This window comes from Coturnix japonica, chromosome 11 (genome assembly GCF_001577835.2).
Source record: "Coturnix japonica isolate 7356 chromosome 11, Coturnix japonica 2.1, whole genome shotgun sequence".
Classification (NCBI taxonomy): domain Eukaryota; kingdom Metazoa; phylum Chordata; class Aves; order Galliformes; family Phasianidae; genus Coturnix; species Coturnix japonica.
Window position 1 is genome coordinate 14,331,598 of NC_029526.1, and position 19,101 is coordinate 14,350,698.

At 36.0% G+C, this 19,101-nt stretch overlaps 1 protein-coding gene across 3 annotated transcripts in view; it reads left to right on the forward strand.

Annotated features, from left to right (window-relative positions):
* Positions 1-19,101, forward strand: part of CDH13 (cadherin 13) — a 386,189-nt gene that overhangs the window by 169,100 nt on the left and 197,988 nt on the right. For all 3 annotated transcript variants that reach the window (XM_015874146.2, XM_015874147.2, XM_032447005.1), the window contains one exon: positions 2,047-2,163. In XM_015874146.2, coding sequence (XP_015729632.1) covers positions 2,047-2,163 — 117 coding nt within the window. The remainder of the gene's footprint in view (positions 1-2,046; positions 2,164-19,101) is intronic.

Genomic DNA, 19,101 nt, shown 5'->3' on the forward strand with positions numbered 1-19,101 from the left:
TTGGTGAATTAGTTGCTCATGGGTCTGTGACTACCAGCATTTTTGAGATCTGGGTATTCAGCAGCCTGAAAATTCCTTATATTCCTCAAACTTGCATAAAAAGTAACATGATTCCATACTCCTTTCCAGTGATGATGCATCTGCGAGGTCATCCTTACACTTTCTTGAGCAGAAGGGTAGCCATGAATATAGGAGTCATCACAAGTCAGAGCTGTCTGCACTGCTCTTGTTAATCTAAGGAGCTGATATTTCTTCCTAGGTGTACTGCTAGTACGTCATTTATTCTTACTGTTCTTAGCAACGTCAGAGATACGTGCCAACCAAACTGTCTGCTGTGTTTACAGTGTAAGTGATTTTGAAAGCTTACTTCTCTGCACATTTGCCTCTGGACAGAATTCAGCTCCTTTTATTTGACACATCATGTGTTCTTTATCTTGAACTTTCTTATGAGGCTTTTATTAGGGAAAGCACTTTTCGGAGAGGGATTGAAAGACAAAAATATGGATGCAAGTGGCCTTAGGCTAAAAGATTGAAGAGCAGTGGCAAAGCCTTTGAGAGAGATGGGAATTCCAAATCAGGGTGAGCCTCTACAGGTTATGAAAAGTGGCAGAACTGTTCTTGCTGCTCTTTGAATTTATAATGGCTAGAGATGACAGATGAAGACTTGCTTTTGCTGTTACTGTTTGTCACCAAATTTACAAAGTCACACTGAGGCTCAAAGATGTAAAGCAGTGTTTGGCTGTGATACAATGTGTGGGAGTGTAGGTAGGAGGCTCCTATGAAGATGGCAGCAGGAGCAGCCTGATGAGTTCCTGACTGGTCTTTGGATTGTGTCATCAAGGAAACTCATTCGCTTTAGCCATCTTATAGGAACATAGCATCGAGATGAAGCTGTCCTTAGATGATAAAATGGTGTTATTAAAACAACCTGAATTCCAGAACGGATTGGAAAACTCACTGAATTGCGAAAACAGGGAGAACTGCATGGTATGATGTAATTACCTTCCCCAAATCAGACATTTCATTCAACCTGTGATTTGACAGAATTCTCACAACCACCTGAACAACCAGTGGTGATCTGAACCTTTTTGCAGTTCTCCAAACAGTGCAGGTTGTTGTGATGTTTCTTTTAGAAAGGGGTCTGTATCAAAGTGAGGGCTCTGAGAAATGAGGGAAGGCTGGTTCTGACCTAGGCAGCTGCTGCAGAAGAGATCTACAGAAACTATAGGATAAGAAATAGGAGAGAGCAGCCTCTGGGAAACTGCACTTCATGTACAGAGAAAGCACTGAGAGGATCAGAGAAAAGGTGGGGAGGGAAGGCAGAGGTGTGTTGGATAGGGCTTCCAAGGGGCTACAGTACACCAGAAAGTGAACATAAAGTCCTGAATTGCCTGAAGCTCCTATGGAGCTAAACAGCACAGAAAATGGAGTGGGGAAAAAGAAGTTTTGTGTATAAAATACTTCTGTCTCTTTTCTTTCAGATTTGGTAGCATGAAGTTTCCCCCGTGTGATAGAAACCTATTAGATGATGTTCTAAGTTATGCTTGAGCTTTGTTGTACGTTGTTTACTTTTAGCTTACAAGCGTTTGGTCTGAGACATCAGCATCTGGTTATGAGCTTGGAAAATTCACCTGAGTTCTGTTTGCTGGAAAGCATGGACTGAGAAGTGACTGAGTGCAGATGCAACTTCAAATGTGATAATAGAAAAAATATGTAAAACATTTAAAGTGGGGTTTTCTGAAGGTCCCATGCCAGTATTTGAGGTCAACTAAACCTTGTTTAAAATTTATTATTTAAACAGTCCTCTGAGTTTAAGTCTAGTCTATAGGAATACAAAATGAATGTGGATTGTCTGTTCTTACTTTCATAAGTGAAATAAATCTACAGTTTTCAATAGTTTGATATGTTATTGCTAATCACTGGAAAACACAAAATAAAGCCTAGAGCCTGTTAGATCATATTAATTTTACCTAAAAATATAGGGAGTGGAAATAACAAATGAGTGTTATGTTGAAAGTCATGGTAATTTGTCTTTTCCTTTTGTAGGAAATCTTTAAGATAGAAGGCAACCTTGGAATTCCAAGACAAAAAAGGGCTATTCTGGCGACTCCAATATTAATTCCAGAAAATCAAAGATCACCATTTCCCAGATCAGTTGGCAAGGTAAGTTTTTATATATATACATATATATAGGATCCAATTATGATATTAAGTAATGCTTATTCTATTTTAAGGAATGTTTTTGATATTTTTCCATCTGTATTGTATAGATGAAAATGGCTGTTTATTCACAGGAGCCTCTTGTAGGGTTTAACAAACGAAAGGGAAGAAGAGAAAATGTCCTGAATCGCACTTTCCTCATGTAATTGCCAGTATTCATGACTGAGCACTTGTGTAGCTTTGCTGTGGAGCTGATGGCAGAGGTTCTTATAGTGGCTGGTGGCTTTTCTATGCAAATACAGTTCTTCCCTACTCCTTAGCTGTCATATAAATATGAAGAGACTTCTGGAAGGGACTTCCACTTAGGAACTAAGTAGTGTTTAAATAGATGATTCTAAGCTTGAGCAATATTTTGTTTTGGTGAACACCGTGGAGCATTTCCTATTTTATTTAGACGTGGGCAGGCATACTGTCTGTATGAACTACAGGATATAGAGGAACCCACAAGATTACAGTCATAGGTACTATTTATGTGCACTGTATTTTGGTCCCCCAATACTGCTCTGTCTCCATCTCCACTGGCAAAATCTCAAAGGGCAACTAAAAAGTAAAATTTAGAGAAAGAATATACAGTTTGGGTATGGAAAAAACAATACTGGACATTATTGAACTTGCTTCCCATTAGGATGAACATAGCTGATTCAGTTTGTCAAGTATTATAGTGAGGAAAAACGAATTAGTTCCAACTCTGTGCAGTCATTTTCAGAATAATTTTACTGCAGAAAGTTGCCTTCTGCAGTGACTTGTGTCTAAGAGGGTAAAGCAAATAAATTATCAGTCAGGGAAAAACGTCTAACATCTGTTGGCTCGCTTTCTCTTACTGTGTCTGTAACAGGTATCCAAACATGTCTGAGGGCTGTGCCAACTGGTAGAGGGTTGGAAGTCATCCCTTGTACTCTGTGGCATTCTGTGAATGTTGGATCTTCACACTGTGAATTAGTGAAGTGGAATTCCATGAGTGTATTTAACATGTCAAGCTCATTTCTGACTCAGACATTTAATGTAATTTTCCAGAAACATGAGGTTCTTCAGGTGATAAAGCATAGTAGTAGAAACTTTTAGGAACCAGGAATTATAATGAAACAATGCCAGGGAAGTGCACATATGTTTGTGTCTGGGAGTGGTGGATGGTGAGAAGGGTGGATTTAAATAACCACACACTTTCTGCATGGAAATAATTACAACTTTTGTTTTCCTCTCATTTTCGTTGTATCTCCAAAGTTATACTTTCTGCCCATCAGAAATTTAAACCTTTCCTGAATGAATGGAATATGGGATAGGGATGGTCAAATACAGCTTCTGTTTCTTGCTATTCTAGGGTGCAGGTAGTGTCTACATGAAAGTTTTCAGGCTCACTCTGAGTGTTATTTTACCTTTCTTCCATCTACTTCTGAAGAATTTCCAGTTCAGCTCATTCCTCTGTCCCAACTGCCTTCTGTTTTCCAACTCTAGGCAACACTTTTTTAGCAGGAAATGCCCAAGGTTGTTTGGAAGTGACTGCAGAAGCTGCCAGCAGTTGAACTGCTTATTAGCACTTGGTTGGAAGTAAGGCAGATGTGCAAAACTAGGAGAGCAGGGGTAGAATTTCTTTTTTTTTTCATAATTAGGAATCAGTAGCATAAAAAGGAAATCACAGTAATTTTAGAGGACTTCATTGATAAAGATTTGATGCTGCAACTTGGGAAGGAGATGGTGCACTGGATAAGTGGAAATATTGGATTGTTTTATTTAATGAGAAAATTTCAAGTCATTATTTAGTATAACAACGAAATACATGTGTAGAGGCTGTTTTCGTTTCTGTTATTATTTTCTAGCACACCCACTTAGGGAGAAGTGTTTTGCCTAGCCATTGCACACCCTTGCTTAGGGAATCCCTTAATTAAATAACTATCATGGACGTGCTGTGCCTGTAGGTAAAGGAATCTCACCTTGCAGCAGAATCTGAGCTGCTGCATATTATCCTTCATTCCCAGGGGAGAATAGGGAGATGAAAATATTTTAATACATTCTTGGTTCTATGGGCTCATGTGTCCAGATGGTCCAGGCTACAACTGTTGACTGTTATTGATGTGTTTTGTTTAGCTCATGCTGATATAGCATGGGGATATGATATGCAATTTTTAGTCTCTCTCCATATGCTGCTCTTCAGTTTTTTCTGTCCACATCAAGTCAAATGAAGTACAAAACAGTGGGATCTGGAATTATCCTGTAATTACAATGATTTGCTGTGGGTTGATTGATTTCTATGTATGATAAATCCATTATTCTATTATTGAATTTAAAGGTATACCCTTGATTAGGGAGAGTACTTATAATTGTTTTAATGTAAGATATAGAAACTGCAAATGTCCCTGCAAAAATTTGCTGGACTTGAAATGGTTGATGAAGACCAGAGGACAGAGAGAAGAATATCAGAGATACTGTAAGAAATGACTGAATGAAGAAGATGCAAAACTTTGTTTTTTTCCAGAAAGAGAATGTATCATTTATTTATTTATTTTTGACTGTTTTGTTTCACTTTTGGAAGTGAAAGGAGTGGTGGATGCTCTTCCCATGCTTTATATTTGATAGTATATATATAAACTCCCTGCCTTTCATCTGTGCTGATGGACAGTGAAGCTGCCAAATGACAATTAGATGGCAGAACTTATCTAAGCTCAAGAAAAAAAGTAATGCAAGCTATCAAACACAATAGAGATCTCTATGATCAGGGTGTTTTTTCCTCTTCAAAGCTGTGAATTTAAGGAGAGTGGTTTTTTTCCTCCTTCAAGCTGTGAATTTAAGGCAAAGTGAAAACACAGCTTGTCTGTTAATGCCATGATAGAAAAACCTAAAAAGGAGAGGAAACTGAAGATAACTGGATGGAAAAGCTGCTGGAAGCTTATTATTTTTGAGTGGATATCTGATTGAGGCTTTTTGTATATGATAAATTATATGCTTCACAGAAGAGGAGTGTGAAGTACTAAAGATGAAGCTGGAAAAAAAAAAATCCAAACTTGAGGCAAAATTTGAAAAGAAGGTGATAGAAAAGACGAGAGAGACGTGATGATGATCCACAGATCTTTGAAGAGAACCTAGAGGGAACCATTGTAGATTACAAGGAGGACATGTAAAAGAGCAGAGAACAAGATCAGCCAGTGAAATAAAAACTGAATTAAGAAGTGTATATCTTCTACTGGAAGTTTGGGAAGAAAACAGGAGTTGAAGTAGAGGGAACAAACTCCTTACTAAGAAATGAGAGCTGTGTTTGAGCTGCATGGAAAAAAAACACTGGGTTTTTGAAATTAATTGTTGTGTTCCTATAATCACCACAACACATCTAAATGATCAGGATACACCAAAGATGATGCTTAGAGAAGGGGAGGTGTCTTTCAGCAAGAACTGTGACTTCTCCAGAGGGAAGGACACTTAGGCTGCGACAGCTGTAAAAGTGGTGCCGTCAGAAAAAATAGTGGAATGATTGATTCCTAGGAAGCATTGCAGGGTGGGGACGTTTTCAGAGATTGGAATTGCTCGGGTACAAATCGTTCGGTTTCTTACATCAAGGTTTGATGGCACATAAGGAGAGAACGCTTCTAACGTCTGCGGAAGAAATTTGTCTGTCAGCCTACATGGGAAAAGACACATCCAGAGATAAGAATCTACAGCAGACGGTGAAAGAAAATTGTGTGGAAAGTGGGGAAATGTCCAAAACTAATGAACTTTGTTCCATGTGAGCAGTAAGGACAGTCTTAATAAATAAGTCTCTTTCTATTTCAGCTAAAAGATAGGGATTACACGAAAAAACCTGTTACATTAATAGTACATAACTAGTACTAGTTGTGTGCACTAGTATGTTGAGCAGAAGTATATATGTCAGAGTTGAGTTTCTTCAGTCTAATGTGGTGTTTTATTTAAGACTGTGGTGAGTGTAGTCATTTAAGTCAAAGGAAAATACTGGCATAGTAACAAATGGATACACATTTTGTTAGAAGATAAGGCAAAGGTTTTTGGTCTTCAACAAAGATGAATTAATTTCCACCAGTCTCCCAGGGCAAGGAATTCAAAGTGTGATAATTTTACTCTTTGTGATAATTGTGATAATCACAATTGCATAATATATCTTCTTCTGACCATGAATAAACAGACTCTCCAGTCCTAGAGTTCTTGACAATTAGTAATACTCTGATTTGGACCTATGTTGACTCCTGGATATGCTGGAGTATAATGTGATGAAATTTGTGGCTTTCTTGAAGGGATGCTACCCTTTTGATATCCATGGAAAAATACCAGCCTACCTCAGCAGTGAATGTAATGAAATGAACAGCACTCCATAAAATTAAAAGCCTTTCAATACAAGTACATGAACTATTAAACTACAGCTTGTTAATTTTCATTAGAGGGTATGCATTTGAGATCCCAACAAACTATTGGATGAAAGCAGCATTTCAAATTTATCTGGTTTTCTGAATGGTCTCTCTTTAAACTTCACCTTTGTAAGAATATTGATAGTCACATCAGCAATTCCATCAGAATACATTTGTTCTCGTTAAGTTAAGGAATTTTAATGGAAATCTTTTTAAAATGCTCTTGTTTACTTAAGGCATCCTACAGGAGTCAAACGTGCACAGAAGATGCCTTTGGAAGTAGGAAAATTAGAATTTACTTTTTTCTTTTTCCCATTCTTTTGAGTCATTAATATGGATAAAAGATTTTTTTTAACCATTTGAGGAATACTTTCTAATCTAGTTACCATGGTTACAAGTTTTGTTGGAGTTGTAGATGTTCTACAGAAATGATGGAATTAAACTTAATGCCCAATATTAAAGCATCCAGTTCCCAATTTCCTTCTATGTAATAAATCATGCTGATGACCCAAAGTGAAGCACCAAAGAGAAGAGATTTTATGCTCTGAAGTTTTTCAGCAAAGCGTACCACCGTTTAACAGTCACATTGTTTGTGTTAACTTTGATCTCAGAATTTAATATCTTAAACTGTGCTGCAGATGAATGTAGAGGGGAAAAAGTCAGCCTTTGCCAATAAATTACATATGTAAAATAACTGAGATAAAACCCTGATCACTAATTTTTCATTCATGCATTAATAGAATTTTAGATCCATGTTTAAGGGAAAATGTGTTGGAATTATTTTTAAATGCAACAGCTATGTCATCCAATGATGCCCCATTACATACTGCTCCATAGTGATTCTTTTATCATCAAATTTGCAAATAGATTAGAAACTCTCCTAAACTCCCATCTCCTTTCTAGCTTTCTTGACTCAAACTCCGAGATTTCTGTTTTACGACTCGCATTTTGAATTTTTTTCTTTACCTGATCTTATCGATCCTACCTTGAACAGAGAATGCCATTGACAAAAACATGAAGTCCCATTGCAGGGCTGTGGAGTAAGTTGCCATTTCCTGACTTGTTTCTCCATGATTTTTGTGACTCCACATTGATTCATTTCATTTTGATCAGTTTTCATCTTTGGTGTCTCCCAAGCTGAGTCTAAGCCTTGACTGGAACTAATTCACCACCTTGAATTTTCACTGTCTTGATTTAATTCAGTTATTTGAAATAAGCACTGATTCTGTCCAGCTTGATAAAGCTGTTTTCTTATTGAACATCTTCTTTTGATCAATATCTTGATCTCTGCATTTTCAACCAGGTCACATTTAACCTTAACAAGACATAGGGCCTAATTGTGTAATCTCAGATGGATAAAACAGGGTATTTGGATCCAGGATTTCTGTTGCTTGTTACCTTTAATTTGTAGAATTGTTTCCTACAAATCTGCTTACCATAAAGCCTCCTTTTAAGTAGTATAACAAATGCAACAGACTATCCAGTGTCACAGAGCAATGTGCTGTGTTAATATATTATTAGAAAGGAGATGAGATCTGCAGAATACAGAAGTCAGTGGAGAGAACATTACCATAGAGCATCCTTTAAAGCAATTAAGGTATTTGATAACTGTGCATTCTGACTGATTCAAGTTTGATCTGTTTGTTAGCTGAATACTGTCCTTTCTCTATCCAGTTATTTTCCCTTCTCATTCCTTTTGTTTCCTATTATGAGAAGTCTGTCAATAGCATATCGGTAGTGTGATATAAAGCAATATCCAAATGAATGACATTTTAGAAAGAAAAATAACTTATCCCTGCCAATTTACAAGCTAAATACTGTCATACTGTCAACCTCAATACTTACATTAAGGAAAGACTTTATTAAAGACATTTTGTTGACTGGACTGGTGATAAATCTGATATTACTACCTGTGGCTTGTTAAAGTGACACCAAGATAAGATTGTTGGCAGAGTATTTCCAAAAGGAAAAATGATATGTATTATGTATGGCTCATTGGCAAGGTGGAGTAAACAGCTGTCACACAGAACAACAGACATTTTCTTCCTTCTAACTTCTGGATCTCTCTGATGACTGACTAATTATAACCCTTTTGTGTTTTGCTTTTGGTTTTATTATGCATGGATAATTTTTCTTTTGCATTTTTTTCTCTCACATTTATACTACTGTATAGTAACAGATCAGTAGTGTAGGTGAAAGAGCGCGGTGCTAACATGTATATCAGCTATATTTCAGTTCAATAAACATTTTCCTTCTCCTTCACAAGACTTTTGCTACTCTTCTTTCCAGTTGCCTTATAAGGACAAATTTCTTATTTAACCTTTCTGGTTAATCATCTTTACCACTTAGTTTGCAGCCCTATTTGTGAAATTGAGAAGTGAACTAAGTCATTTGTAGCATTTAGGGTTGAAATGACTTTTATGTCTTTATACCTTTAAGTGCATAATGAGCACACATTCTCTTTCCCTTACCTTATTTAAAACCAGCTGATGTCTTTTATCATGGTTAATAATATGTCATTTTGAAGTAAATGTTACTCTGCTCTATTGACCTATTTTTCTTTCAGGGTCAAATACTTAAGAAGTAGGAATTATTTCATTGTAATCACCAACCCACTGTTGAATTAAAAACTTCAATTTCCTTTTGCATGTCTTTGGAAGTGAACATTCCAGTCCGACCATTCTGCTTTCTTTAAAATATGTCAAAAAAGAGAAAAATTACTTCCTGTCATTGAAACATTGCTTAAACAAAGGCAAATGAAAATCCAGGCATCTGTACTTCCAGATTAACCCGCTTAGCAAAGCAAGAGCTTTGTTTCTTGGTTTTCTATAACATTCTCCATGTTTCTTGAGAAATCATGCATTGCTGGAATTTATATATTTTGAATTTAAATGCGGGAATCATGTTCCCTTACTAGATTTATGTGCACGTATACTCATAAATGTGTACAAACAGATGAGTACATATACACACATCAAGACTTTCTTGGGCTCCCTTCTTGGTCAATGCTATTGGTTTGCCGATGCTCTTTATCCAATTTTAATCCATAAAATGCTTCTATGAACACACTGATGTCTTCATGAGTTTGTCCTTGTCACTCAGTGCTCCCATGGAATATCAATGTGTTAAGTACATACCAAACATTTGCTGTATCGCTGTGCAATGATGTCTAACCATAAGCACGTTGAAAATAACAAATTCTCCCAACTATGTAGAAAAGACTTTTTATCAGGCCAGCTGCCCTGGGAAATTTAATTATATTTGGAAGGAAAATTGTTAAAGTAGCTTTGGAAAATATGGTTTTAATCAAGATCTGAGTCTGTCTATCTTTCCTATGTCATCATAAGTATTTTCACGCTGCTTCTGAAGTTCTGCTTTTCATTTTCGCAACACATTGAAGAAACCATTAAGCTTACATTTTCAATTGAGCTTGCGGGACATGAGAATGGATTTTGATAATAAAAATCTGTACAACAATGACATCCAGAAATTGAAAGTAGTGGTGACCCTGTAATCCAATAACGTGTGTCTTAATATTTTTTTTCCTTATTAGAATTGCTAAAAAACAGGAAATGTGAATGTAGCTTAGAGTGCATAGAAGTTGAATTCAGGGGCTATATTAATTTAAAAAATTCATGTCCAGACCTGATCTACAATACATTACAAGTATTTTTATGATCGATTGAAGCAATGAAGTCTGGCTTCCTGCAAATATTCATTTCCTGCAATAAACGCAAATCTTCTTACCTGTGATAACACCCCAAGCACTGTGACCTTAAATCACCCCACAATACCCACAGCTCCGCCAGTGTTATTTTCTACTCTGTCATTTCAAACTGGCTGAGAGAAAGCACATTGTGGAGTTGCAGCCCATCTGATAGGTGAAAGCAAAATGAATACTCTTCCTTTCTGTTTCTGCAGGCATTAACACATCTTCTTGCCTGACTCTGACTATTTATTTGTATTCAAATGCCACTTTATTGTTTATAGAGTCATCCCACATTTCAAAAGCACGTACGCATGCTTGAAATAAAAAGCTATTTCTGAAAGCAGTAAGATTTAGGTTAATGAGACCCGCATTTTCAGTGAAATTTAGGTGCTTCCATTTCTTCACCACGAAGACAGGTAAATCTGCAGCTACAGAATAGAGTTAAAAAGTTATTTCTTCTGACATTTATGAGTGTTTTGTCAACTTCATCTCTACAATAAGAGGAAAGACTGTATTTTCTGAATATTGAAATAAGTAGAAAAATACTGTGGTATGGTATATGTTGGTTGATAAGAGCCGCTCCACATTGCACTGAGTGAAATTCCCTAAATGGGCCCCAAAAATCCTGTAGGGAACTTGTGGGTGCTGCCAAATGTTGTGTGATTCCTAGAGTCATTCCAGAAGGAAAAATGTGCAATCTTGTTGAAGGCTTCTGTAATTTAATTTGGTTCCTAACATTATTCATGGCTCTGATGTCATGCTATCATGTAGAAGTATGCAGCATTCAATGTCTGACATCAGCTAAGTACCATGAATAACCATTTATTTTTGGTTAGTGTATAGTAGATAGTTATGCCATAGCTTTAAAATGCTTATGGTTCCTTTGTTTTGGAGTAGGATATCAGAACTGTGATAAGATCAGTGCAGTTGAATGACTGATCACTCTTCAGACCTGTGGCTGTAATGGGAATACACCATTGTCTTAATTGGGTACACTGGAGGTGTACAGGCTTAAATTTCTGTCACTTTTAAATTGTTGTGCCATTCTGTAAATGTAGTTTAAAGGCTGATACACTGTGCTGCCAACTGAAGATTGCTAAGAAATGCCAGTGGTACATCTAGAGAAGTACTGCTAATTGACGGGAGATATTTCCTTGCCTATTGATTTCTTTGGCTGATGTTGAAATGAATCATTTATAATTGAAAAGATTTGATCGCTCTTTCTAAATATCACTTTCAGAACATTCTGTGTTTTCCTTAATAGCTGATAAATTTGGGACTCTTTTAATTTGTTCTGTATCTTTGACACAATAACCGCAGCTATAGGAACATACATACTAAGGTGATTCTCATTGTTGATGAAATTAGTAGTCCTTGTGAAATTATTTGTTCCAACTCCATGATGTGTTGGTGACTAATCCTTAAAAAATAGAAACAGGTACCACTAAATAAATCTTTAGTTTTATTTGAGAATTGTGATTATGTGCCTGCAGCCTTAATTTTTGGTAAAAATTAAACAAGGAAGTCTGATCCTGGGGAAATGATCCTGCTTCATTAATCTGAAGGTTTGTTTTGCCACATTACTTATCCGTACAGCTTGTTTACTAGACTTGTGTTTCTCTTAAATTAGAACAGAAATTCGCACATATTCTACTTCTGAATTCCCTGTGAATCTAGACGTGCTCTTGTGCCTTCATCATTATGTGTGTCAGAAATTATTCAGAGGATCTCCAAGTGTTTTGATTCTATTTTCGTTTGGTTCACAAATATTCAAGATATGTTTCTTTTTGCCTGAAAGTGAAGAATGGAATATATCAACAGTACAGTAAAAATAAATTCAGGTGCACTCCTAGAACCAACATGCATTGTATTTGTTATCATTGGATGTTTTGTCATTTTATAACTGCAGTTAAATAGAGGGAGACCACAATTAATTGCATAAGAAACAGCGGTTCTAATTGTATAAATAATCTAATCTTGTATATACTGATAACATTGGGGTTGTGTTATTTGTTAGCACTGAGTTGAAGAAATGTCTATGAAAACTTGGTGTATTCTGAATTTACGTTCATGTATCTGAAACCAAATATGGGCATAGGTTTTTTACTGTTGTACATGATAACAGTAACATTTGTTAGGTATTGGGTTGCTTAGTTCTTCATTTTCCAAACAGGATATAGTAAAAATATATTGTTTGTTTCAGTGTAGAACTCCATGTAAAGATCATCTTAAATTCTGGCAGTGTTTATCGACAGATAAACAACAATTTAAACTGATTTTTGATAATTACATGTTCTAACATTCAAATTTGTTCATGTATCTTCTTAGAGAAGAGAAAATATTGTATTATCTGAGCTTTTACTAAATTCCAAGTTGGTAAATTTATTTCCTCTTGTTGTTGGGGATTTTTCTCATGAGCAGGCAACACTGGTCATGCGGATATAGCTTCATATTATCGTACAGTAGTTTTAGTAGAAACTAAAGGAACCAGGAAGGCCTTGATTTATCACATCCCTTCACAAACAGGGAAATGTTTTGGAGAATCCTTGTTATCTGACTTAAAGGCACTTTTTGCTTGTGGAGGTCAGCAGGATGTTGATTGGGATGAATACTTGTATATGGTTTCTTAATCAAAGAGATTACCTAACACTTTAAATACAATGTAATTAATTAATCACAAAGTCAACACAGTGTTTGCTAGTGCGGATTTTTATTTATTCTCAAAGAGCTATCAATAAATCTTCTTTATAATCTTACAGTCTGTTAGAGCCAGAAGTAAGCAGTTGTGCAGTTCTTTCCAATATCCTTGAAAGTGCTGAGAGGTTTCTAGATGAGATGATTTCTGTAGGAGATTTTTAAAAATATATGGAGTTTTCTTTCTAAATGAGACTCCAGATTAATGCAGGTTAATGTTTGTTTGCCTTCAGGGAGAAGTCACTTGCAATTGGGATAATTAAGATAAGATCTCTCTGTGTTAAAAGGATAATTAATAGTATGTGCTTCTCTTGTTATAAATTAGGGCCTTTTTCCACATACCAAAAGCTGCCTGAGATGCGTATTATTACTACTTTATGCTTTAATTTCCTGTTAAGGCATTTGATCCAGTAGTATTGAAAGCTTTGGTACATAGTTGACTTTATTGCAATGAGTTGAAGCAATGGTTCATATCAGCACCTGCAAGTGGAGAGTAAGTATTTAATGTACCTGCAAGCCTGTAGGTGAATGCAATTTCTCTTGCTAGCTAATGAGGGCTGAAGTGAAACTGCTGAAATCACATTGATGTCTGCAAATAATTTTATATATATATATAAAGCATAGATTTTTGTACACAAATGCATGAGTTTATGCATACTTGTTTTTTGTTTTTTGGTTTTTTTTTTTGTTTTTTTTTTTAATATAAATATCTGTTGCAATAGGAGGAAAACAAGATCCTCAGCTGGGACAAAGGCAACTCTTGGCTTGCTGAGTCACAGAATATAGATGTTTTACATAATTGAATTTTGTAGCTCAGCTTCTAGTATTTCTAGGAAGGAAACTGTCAGATCTGATGAATGAATTATCATGCTAAATGTGTGTGATTATATTCTATGGAAATGAAGTTGGAATAATTGGTGTTGATGCAAAATGGAATGGAATAATTTTATAAGTGCCCTATCAGGTATGCTGAGGCATCTGGATGCAAATGAACATCAATAATATTTCAGTGGCTGTGATTTTTTTTTAAATTATTTTTTGTTTTAAGTGATCTCATAGAAAAATTAGTAACAGGTGAAGACCTTTTTACTGCACATATATGGATATGAAGTTCTTATTGGACACAAATAAAATAAGCCATTTTGATTCTATGATACCTACTAGTAATTTGCTGTATCTTCGGTCTGTTTGTGGCTTTTTACAAATTCCTTATGTACTTCAATCAGGCACTTAGGAAATAACAGATGGTGTTCTACATACAAATGACCACCTGAAGTTGTATGTTAATCATGCTGTACCTCAAGGTACATCAATTTCTAATCAAAACTTAGGCAGAAATAAAACTTCCATGGAACAAATGGCAAAATCTGCAGTGAAAATGTTGAGATCAGAGATTCACCCTTTGACTTTCGTGCCCACCACTGTTACCATTCCACTTCATGAACTGATTGCTGGCTTTGCACAAATTAAGAAGTCAATCTGGTACTTGTTTCATCTGTGGGCTTTATATATGTACAGCCCTTTGAAATGTTGCTACAAATAGTTTTTGTACTAATATAGTAGCTCAATTTAACCTGTTTTAAAATATTTTAAGGTTTTTAAAAGGTCATTGGTACTGTCCTTTAGTCATGATAGATTGGTTTTGTTCATATGACAAGCAGTCAGACTTACCAAGGTAGTTAAAGCTTTCTTTTGGTCTCTAGCATTGTCATTGGCTACTGCCACTTCTATGTTACATCTCCCAGACAATAATCCCAACAATTGCCTGAGCAATAACGGCCTGGATAGATAGAAATTAGCAGAGGTTAACTATTAACTCTACCAAGCTTGCATTGTGAAGAAGGCTACGCTGTCATACAATGTTGACTTGAAGTTATTGAAACCAAACTTGATCATGTACAATAATAATACAAAGTAGGTGAAGAAGAGAGGTGGGAAAACAACATTAAAGAACATTCCTGGGTATTATTTTGAGTTTTTATATTCTTACAGCTTTTGGAATTATTTATTGCTTTCTTGTATGTTTGTAGGTGCAACAAAAACATCTTTGCTTCTGTCTGTTTGTTAAAACATCGCATTTTCGAACCAGTCACAAAATTACTTAAAGAAGAAACGTGATGAGCTGAGTTGTGTGTAATAATGTTTCATTTCCTATGATAGCTCAAAACCCAGCCAGGGAAACCAAAGTTCACTGTTGAAGAATTTGAATGGGATATTGGTCTTAGCTGTACAACAGTGCAAGGCTATAAATAATGCTTATTTTTCATTATTATTTTAGAGGTGTAATTTCTTGTACACAGAAAATATTATTAAAATTACTGTTTAAGTCTTCAAATATTTGGAAGAAACATTTGTGCAGACAGGTGATTACAGGGTAGGATACTTTGATACGGTTGGTTTCTTTGGGTATCTGACTACCAGGGTAGATTTGCTTTGCTTGCTTCCTTTTGGGCACCTTTTCACATAGCAGATGTTTTTTATTATTGTTGAGTTGTCAAATAAAGGTTTCATTTCAGAAAATTGCTCAGGTATTGCTGTTAACTGAAAATATGAGTGTACTTAGAAGACAATAACTGAGAGATAGTGGACAAGAGTGCATCAAATGTAATATTGAAGCTTAATTGATCCATAACTCTAGAGATCTTCCAGCTTTTAGAAGTGGAAATCCAAGTTTAAGTTCTGTATAGTTTCAAAATTGTGTGTTCCTTTTTTTTTTTTTTTTTTCTTTTTCTTTTTTTCTTTTTTCTAATTTTGTCTTGATTGATTCCATAATTTCCCAGCATGATTTCATGAAGAATGACATACGTTTAAGACCATATTGCAATTATTGAGCAGTCATCTGAAAGCTTCTTAAGAGTCTAATGCAACTCTATCACTAATTATAACTCCATCAAGATGTTTTCACATCAGACTCCATAGATTAATGCATTATATTTCTAATTCTAATGTGAGTCAAGCAGTCTGTAAAGTTTAAGGGTGACCTCTTTGTAGTTGGAAGGAGAATCTAAGGTAGCGGTAGCTCTTTAACTGCAAAGTTTATAATTATCTCAAATGTGGCTTTTGAACCTTTACCTTTGGTTCTTTGGGATATAGGGGAAAGGAAGGAAGAGGAGAAAAAGAGAGGGAATTATTAAGAAGATTTCATGAGAAACCATGAGATGTGCCTTTCCACACCTTGGTGACACTGTCACCAGCAAAGTAAAATAATATATTTCAGAACATCAAATCTGGCTAAATCAGAATGTGTGAATGCAAACTCACCTATGTAATTGCTAACAAACACACTCTCAGTTAATGTTTTTACCTTTTGAATTAGGCAAATTAAAGATTGCTGTAGTTAAAATGCTCATTAGCCCCATTTGGAAGTTAGCAACTGAGAAAGCTGAGGTGTCCTTTAGAAACACAAGGGAGAGATAAGGAGGCATAAGACTTCACCACAGCAAAGCAAACATTGCCTGGGACTCCCTGGGTCATGGTGAATGAGGCACCTGCTACACTGCTGTGAAAACTTATGCTTTCTGAAGCTGCTAGCTAGTTTTTGAATGAATGTGATGTGTTGTTTAGAGATCCTAGATTGATATAAGTGCTCCCTGGCCTGACAGTCATGTCTGCAATGCTCTGTGCAATAAAATGGGTAACCTTCACTCAGCAGTGAAAGACCAGTCTAAGTCTAGCAGTCATTAGAAGATTTGAAATGCTCCCTAATGGTAGCAATTTCACCAGTCACATGAATTTCTTTTTTTCCACCTCTAGCTATTGAGAATTCAACCTATTACAGCAAGAGAAGCAAAAGTGACATAGCACAGTTGGATTTGTGAAATAGAAAAATATTAATTTTTTTTTTTTTTTTTTTTTTTTTTTTTATCACGTGGAAAAAGAACATGAATTAAAAAGAACAAAGTAGGAAACCAAAAATGTTTAACAGAAACAATATTTTTCCATCCGTGTATGTAACCATCCATTGGTTTAGGGAGCAAAGCAGTCCAGGTCTGAGGTGTTGGCTGTGGGCTTGGGTCCTGATGAAAGTCTGTCTACAGATAGAAGCAGAACAAGACTTCTCTAAGGCTTTGGAGGCAACCTGCAAGAGCTGCTGTGTGTAACTTAAATGCGCTGACATTGTAGGCTTCCTTCTGGCTTCTTACAGATTGAAGAGACTCTGATTTAGCTTAAATCTTTTATTTGGCCTGAAGTCACAATGAATATTATGCTCATGGGTGTAGGATTTTTGAGTGGTTGCATAACCTTTAAGCTGTCATTGTAAATGTCCCAGGATTGAGTAGAACGGTATTTTCTGTTATAGATGAGGAAGACTAATCTGACAAACCTTCCATCTTCCATCCTCATATTCATTCTACTTCCTTCCTGTTCCAGTTGTGTATTCATACATACCTGCGTTTCCAATGAATCATATTTTGTCTGTATTGTTTTTCAGCAATGTGTTAGAATTGCATCAAAATATGAGATGCCATATTTATACCTTTTTTCCCCCAAGACTACTGCAGGAAAAAAATATATCCATTTGCAATGACATCTGTTATATTTGAGAGCCAATATCGGAAAATATAAATTATACTTGGCATTCATGACATGGAATTAATTTTTTTGCTTTTCTTTTCTAATCAATTGCAACTACTTAGCAGCTGTCTTGCATTGACCTCTGACTGCTAAACATTTAAGATGAAAGTGAGGTGGACCAGCTGATAAAAACAGAAATGGGTTTGGAAAATGATAATTAAAATCCTTTGTTTACAGCATAAAGAGCCACAGAGCATTCCAAATAATGGAAGTATTAAGCACTTCATCAGATTAAAGTGTTTGGAGTTTTAAATATTCAAGATATCTGTCAAATATAGCTGTCATCTGCCTTTGACAGGAAACAAACGTCTGCTCAGATGTGGACCTGTGACCCCTAGATAAGTTTCTATATGTGGAAAAATATTTAACTTCCTACTCTGACCTTCCATGCACAAGACGTGATCCATGGATTTGTTTCCTAGGGAACTAGTGGCTGAGAAAAATCTATAATTAGATCTGTGAGTTGCTTGTTACAGATGGGAACTGGGTGCTAAGCAGGTTCCTAAAGCATCTAGAAGTATTACATTGACTTCCTATAATGGAGCCAAACTAAAAATCAAAAAACAAACAAAAAAAATATAAAAGAATTAGAAAAAAAAATCCTTCCTTCCTTTTTAAAGACCACCTTTTGAGATTTTCTTCATAGATTTTCATCAGTCACAGTCAGATCTTTCCTAACAACTATAACCTTGTATCTACTTCAGCAGGATCTCACTCAAAAGCTGGTGCTCCTCAAATTCCTTCAAATAAGAGAATTTGCAAGTTAGTAACCTAAGTAGCAATAAAAATATGATGATTAAATTGCTACTGATTGGCCAAATCAGCCAGCTGAAAATCCAGGCCTTCTGTGACATGCAGTACTTCCAGATGATTCTGCTCTGAGATTATGAAAACCCACGTTTGTAAGTTTCATGCTGTCAGTAGAAGGAGACTGTTGTGTATCGATTCCTCAGTCTGCAGATACCTATCTGAAATCTACTCCTTCTGAGGAAAAGGGAACATGAAAAGTATTTGTAATGAATTTCTTGCTCTTTATACATTAAGAGCAAAGGGAAGCTGAAGAATTACCTCCCACAAACAACAACACACATCTGTATGTGCTCGTGGAATTACTTCTATCTACAAGCAAGTGCTCACAGGTAGCTATTTGTATTGGTCAAATCCTCAGGTTTGGTAGATGGTTTGCAAGCCTCAGTGCTGCAATGGGTTCCTGAGGGAAATGTCACATCTGTACAACAACAAACCTCAAACAGGAGGGGCCCACTGGTGCTCAGGGCTTCCACACGCATGCAGTAATTATGTTCCACTTGGGCACCTGTGCATTTTATACAAAACTGAGCTGAACTTTGAGAAGTCCGTGCGTAATTACAATCAAAAGCCATTCTGTTGAGATGGTATATTTTGGATGAATACGAAATGCCCTGTCTGTGTTGATTATTCCAAAACGAGCTCTAAAAATGAGGACTGCTGGTGAAAGCATTTCACCACTTGCTGATATACCATGTCATTTTCATACATTAAAACATTATGTTGACATATCTGTCTACATAATTTATT